Below are 6078 nucleotides of genomic sequence, written 5' to 3' on the forward strand. Positions count from 1 at the left end.
ATATATATATATCCCACCTGATCCAGACTGAACCAGCTGTAAATTTTTGAATTTTAAGTTACTGTACAAAAATCACTGATTCGGTGGCTATCAGCTTGGAAGCACTTACAAATGATCCAGCTGTTGATTCAAAACTGTTTGTTTGTTTTTTGACCTAATGTTTGAAAGAAAAAACTCCCATGAGAACAATCGATTTGTTAGTCTGTGTTTCTGATGCCAACACATTCAAAAATGCTGACACAGGGAATGTTTTTCACCACACTGAATCCCCTGTTATGTAATAGCTGTGCCGAAAAGCAGCTGCAATTTTTTCCCCCCTGCATGAGTTTGGAGCCTGTTGTTTTTTGTAGTTTTCAGTAGAAAAATTCTTCAAATGTTTTCAGGGTTCAGCTAGTTTAACATCTGGACTCTTCGCTGCTGGAGTACGAGTACGATGTGGTTTTGTCTTCCTGAAGAAAGCAAGGCCTTTGCTCAAATAGGCATGTCTGAATGACAGCATGTTCAGGCTGTCATTCAGACAGCTGTCATGTGATACTAACACCCCCACCCACCCACTCACTCCCCTATCATCAGTGATTTAAACTGTGTGCTGATAATAAGCAGTATGGTCCCAGAAGACCATAATTTCCAAAGAGAATCTCAGATTCTGGTCAGACCAGAGGGTGGTTGTCAGGTCAGCCTCAATCCATCAAACAATGGTTTTAAGCAGTGTTCCTGCACATTAGTGCTGCAAGACGTCATAGACACCAAAGCTCTACAGCCTTTTTACAGACCACAGATGACAGAATTCATAAACAGTGGTCGACCCCTCTCCAGTTTACCTCTGATAGAGTTAGTTTCCTTGAGATGTTCTTTTAAGAGCATCGTAAAGAGTGACGGCAGAAGTTTTAATGCACCTTTCTCATTACATAACCTTTCCATCTATTGTTGACCATTTTCCAACTTATTTTAGAAGACCATCTGTTTCTTTATATCTTGCAGTTAAACATTATCAAACTAACACAAAGAGGAGCTGGGTTATAATAAGGAATAATCCTACTTGTTAACACAAGACATTTATGATTTGAAATGAGGCAAATGTTTGTTTACCAGGTCCAAGCGCTGGTTATCTGCAGGGCTGTTGCTCCGGTAACGGTCCAGGATATCTGTCCTCTTCTTTAACAACAGCCATCGGGGAGACTCTGGGATTGAACTTGAAGGAGAAAAACTGTTATTGCTTCCTTTATTAACGGTCTAAATGAGGCTACCACAGGTGAACAGGTGTGTTGGCCTACAGGTAGAGTGGCAGACAAATGATCTGAGGCAGAGCCAGTGACAGGTGCAGACGTGTCCAGGTAGGGTTGAGCCAGGCCAAAGGAGCTCCACCCATTGTCCCCAGGCTGAAGCAGAATGGCAGGAAAGCCGGCGGCCACAGCCGAGAATCAGGGGGAGTCCACTCCACTGCTGCAACGCAAACAGTTTAAAACAGTCTACAATTTAAATTCTGCAGGTTTCAGTGCTATCTTCAATGTGAACTTGCTCTCCAAAGCTTCTAAGATTTATTAGAGTAGCTTTACCTGATTTATTATTTAAAAACTACCCTTCTTTATGTTATACTGAACCTTGCTGAAGCCCAACTGTTTTAGCTCCAGTCCCTAAATGCCCACTTCCTTCTGATTGGCCAACTTAAATATACATACATTTATCTCATAATTTAAAACTCATCTTTAGCACACAGCACTGTCAGATAACATGCATAAGGAAAAAGATAATAAATCTATAATAAAAAGTCTCCATAGAGTCATGTTTAAACATAATGACTTACCTTAGTTAGCTAAGGTAATTAGAGTTAGATAAAATTAACTGATAATAATAATAAACAATGAATAATAAACCAAATCTCTGTCTGTGTGTATTTGTTTCTTTGACCCACAACACCACTTACAAAATGTGATCATTTCAAAAAGAAAAGGTGTTAAAGGTACCCCTCCAAAAGTTGATTCTGTTCATCTGGACGTAGCATTTTGTGGGAGAAACGTTTCGTCACTCATCCAAGTGACTTCTTCAGTCTCAGCTGACTGCAGGTTTCCCCAAACTTATAAACAGTACATTTGCATAATGACTGAAACCAGCCCACTGAAGGAACAATGAGCTGGGAGGTCAGAACTGACAATAAATGCTGAAGCAATGGATAGAAATATAATACAATAAATACAATAAATATTGAATTAGCTAAATTATAAGACCCTGAGTCTTCCTACACTTTGGGTCCATGACTTACTATGTAAAGGCTAGCTGCTAAATTAAATCAAAGCTGAAGGAATAGACTGCTTTCTCCAGTCTGCACATAACACTGTAGGGGTCAAAGGTTAGGAAGCTGCTGGAAGCAATCCTGCTTCATTAGGCCTCAACCTGGTCAAGATGGCTTTATCTGGAACACGTGCTTTTTATCAGCCTTATGTAAGTATGTCCCACCACGGTCCAATTAAAGTCACCATCCAGCCAGTGACCCAAAGCCCACTGAGGGCTGTCTGATAACGAACCACCTTCCAGCTCGCACAAAACACTGCAGGCTCCCCAACATACTTTGTGAGACACTTCTAAAAACATTTTGAAGTTGGATACTCATACATTTAACTGACTTTCTTTAATTAACTTATTAATGGTCAGAAAATGTCCAATGAAGACCACAGCTCAATATAACGGGATGAAAGTAGATCTGTGATACAACATTTTAATCATGCTTTTAGGTTTCTTGTGTTACCTAAACTGAAGGCGCAGATGTTGATGCAGCAGCAGCAGATTCCAGTCAGGCAGCGAAGAATAAGGAAGAGGAGTGGTTGAGGAAAGACAGCAGGAACGAGGCCACACACGGCGTGCACGCACATGGAAATCAGCAGTACTGGACGCTTTCCGTACCTGCACAGAAACCATCAGCGAGATTTTTCTTGTTTGAAGATGAGTGATGACTAATGTTTATTTTAACTTAAACTTGACATATACACTACAAGTCAAAAGTTTGGACACACCTTCTAATTTTTTATATTTTTTCTTTATTTTCATGACTATTTACATTGTAGATTCTCACTGAAGGCGTCAAACTATGAATAAACACGTATGGAATTATGTAGTGAACAAAGACGTGTGAAATAACTCAAAACATGTTTTATAGTTTAGATTCTTCAAAATAGCCAACCTTTGCTTTGATTACCGCTTTGCACACTCTTGGCATTCTCTTGATGAACTTCATGAGTTAGTCACCTGAAATGGTTTTCCAACAGTCTTGAAGGAGTTCCCAGAGATGCGGAGCATTTGTTGGCCCTTTTGCCTTCATTCTGCGGTCCACCTCATCCCATACCATCTCGATTGGGTTTAGATCAAGTGACTGTGGAGGCCATGCCAACTGGTGTAGCACTCCATCACTCTCTTCTTGGTCAAATAGCCCTTACACAGGTGCTGTTAACTTGTGATTTCTGAGGCTGGTGACTTGGATGAATTTAACCTCAGCAGCTTTCTTGGGGCGGTCCTCATGTAAGCCAGTTTCATTGTAGCGCTTGATGGCTTTTGCAAAGCACATTTAAAGTTTTAGCAAATTTTTGGACCCACTGACCTTTAGTAAGTGATGATAGACTGTTGTTTCGCTTTACTTAGCTGATTGGTTCTTACCATAATATGAATGCTAACAGTTGTCAAATTAGGCTGCCAGTTGTGTACCAACCTGACTTCTACACAACACAACTGATGGTACCAACCTCATTAAGAAGGCAATAAATTCCACAAATGAACCCTGACAAGGCACACCTGTGAAGTGTGACTACATCATGAAGCTTATTGACAGAAAGCCAAGGGTTTGCAGCGCTGTCAATAAAGCAAAGGGTAGCTACTTTGAGGAATCTAAAATATAAGGTCCAAACTTTTGACCAGTAGTGTATTACAGACTGTTAAGTGTTGTGTTGTACCGGTCAGATATGGCTCCTCCAAACAGAGATCCCAGCAGCAGACCAGTCATGAAGAGCATCTGACCATAAGACAACCAGTCTGTCCAACCACACACTGACTGACACACACACACACACACACACACACACACACACACACAGGCAAATATAGATGTTCAAGTCCAGAATACACTCAGAGAACCAAAATATAAGATGCAATGAAACAAGTTTCACAAAGATTAACTTTTCTGTTTACAATGAGAGACATGACGTGTATGTGTAGCTGTGGGGGTTTATTAACTTGGCCATAATCAGTTTGGATGTGTTTGGATGTGTTTTACTAGTTGAATAAGAACTGAATCAAAAATCCTTTTATCCTGTTGAGACTTTTCAAAATAAACTGAATCACGTGGAAGATGCAGAATATTTACTGATGAAAAGCAAAAAAGAGCCGTCAGGTGCTAAAAAATAAACCTTAGACTCAAATGTTAGAACAGGCTTTTCCCCGCAGCACGCTGTGTAATAATACTCACAAAGAAAACGGCAGCCGTTAAAACTTATGTCTAAAATGTATAGTTTCATGCATCGGTTAAAACACTGGACTCTAGGTACACGACGCCCAGCTGGAAACACTTCACGCAAGTCGAGCTGCCTGAGATTCACAGAATTTACAGAGAATGTTAAATTTTTGTGATTTATATCGTTATCAGGACGATAAATGCCTTATCAGGATATGAGATTTTGGTCATATCGCACAGCCCTATTCAGCCGGGTTAGTAATCCGTGGTATGTTGGTCTGCTTTGGATTTCCGAGTGGGAAATGCAAGTTAAAGGGGCATTTCATAAAAAAAATTCCAATTGCAAACTCAGAATTTGTGACTTCTAACATATTCAGGAATGCACCTACATGCTGTACATTCCAAGATCTTCCTCTTCACCTAGAAAACTGCAGTGTTTTTCAGACCATTCTCTGTAAAGCCTAGAAATGGTTGAGGGGGAAAATCCCAGAAGAGCACAACACAACAACCACATTCAAATTCACTTAAATCACCCTTTCTTTTCGATTGTGATGCATAGTTTGGTGCTGGCCCAGCAAGTTGTCTGGACCATGTCTACATGCGTAAATGCATTGAGTTGCTGCCAGTGGTTGATCAGAAATTTGCTTTAATAAGCAGTTGAACAGGTGCATTTGGAAGACGGAACTAGCAAATTTTTGATTCTGTGCTTGAAAAATACTGAAACCTTTCTTGGATTTCCTAGATAGAGGTCCAGACATGACTACAAATGTCTATAACGAGTTAAAAAGATTACAACACGTGCTTATGCTAAGCATGGCTAAATTCAGTTACGATTAATGACAGACGATTTACAGAAAATTAGCTTTTTTTACTTTACCCTCAGAAATGGTTCATTAACAGCTTCAAGTTGATCATTAACACCATGTTAATCTCTAGAGTTGCTGTTATGTAATGCAGATTACTGTCCAGTTAGCATGTTGGCTGAGACTTTAAACCGATCATTTAATGTTGAAACAATGTTTGGTGAAAGAGGCCCCAAGCTGGCCTTTCAGTGGTGTCAAAAACTGAAAGTTATATAACTAGAAAATCTAAAGTTTATTAATTGCACGTTTTTCATTTCATTACAGTTCATTTCTAATGTGTCTGAAACTATATTTAGGCCTACACTTTAAACCATGAGATAACTATAACAGTAAAGGGAATAAGAAACACGCACTTAAAAATATCCCCAGGTGTTGCACCATCACAGTATTCATGACTGTGTTACAACTTCAGACCTCTCAATGAAAATAATCTTCACTCACGTCTCGGATCCCGCTCTCTGTCCTCCAATCGGCGTCGTCCTTTAAAACCTTGCTGAGCGCTGATTGGTTTTCCTCCTTGTTCGGTGCCAACTTTTCAAGCCACGAAGCAAACGTGCCAGTATCATTGCCATGGCGACATGTCTCAGCGACCACAGCGGTGGTGAAAATGTCCAGAAAAAAGAGGAAAGCCGTGAAGAAGAAGATTAGAGCGAGGCGCCAGTAGACGGAGAGCTGCAGCGGGGACATGAGCGGGCCTGTCTGGTCTCCCACAAGCTGATTCATCCTGACCTTTACCATGCTGGAAACTTCAAAACTCACAACTTTGAACTCTTCAGGAGC

At 40.4% G+C, this 6078-nt stretch overlaps 1 protein-coding gene across 2 annotated transcripts in view; it reads right to left on the reverse strand.

The window, feature by feature from the left end:
• The window catches only part of LOC102203031 (organic cation transporter-like protein), a 10119-nt gene extending 4073 nt beyond the window's left edge, over positions 1–6046 (reverse strand). The window contains exons 1-5 of one of the 2 annotated variants that reach the window (XM_005749407.2): positions 5740–6046; positions 3939–4036; positions 2744–2898; positions 1275–1443; positions 1090–1192 (exon numbers count right to left, since the gene is read on the reverse strand). In XM_005749407.2, the coding sequence (XP_005749464.1) occupies positions 1090–1192; positions 1275–1443; positions 2744–2898; positions 3939–4036; positions 5740–6036 (822 nt within the window). In that variant the 5' untranslated portion in view covers positions 6037–6046. The remainder of the gene's footprint in view (positions 1–1089; positions 1193–1274; positions 1444–2743; positions 2899–3938; positions 4037–5739) is intronic. The other variant, XM_013915009.1, reaches the window with a different exon arrangement.
• Between the last annotated feature and the right edge of the window lie 32 nt (positions 6047–6078).

The sequence above is a fragment of the Pundamilia nyererei genome, unplaced genomic scaffold (assembly GCF_000239375.1).
Source record: "Pundamilia nyererei isolate P.nyererei 1_Seehausen unplaced genomic scaffold, PunNye1.0 scaffold00244, whole genome shotgun sequence".
NCBI lineage: Eukaryota > Metazoa > Chordata > Actinopteri > Cichliformes > Cichlidae > Pundamilia > Pundamilia nyererei.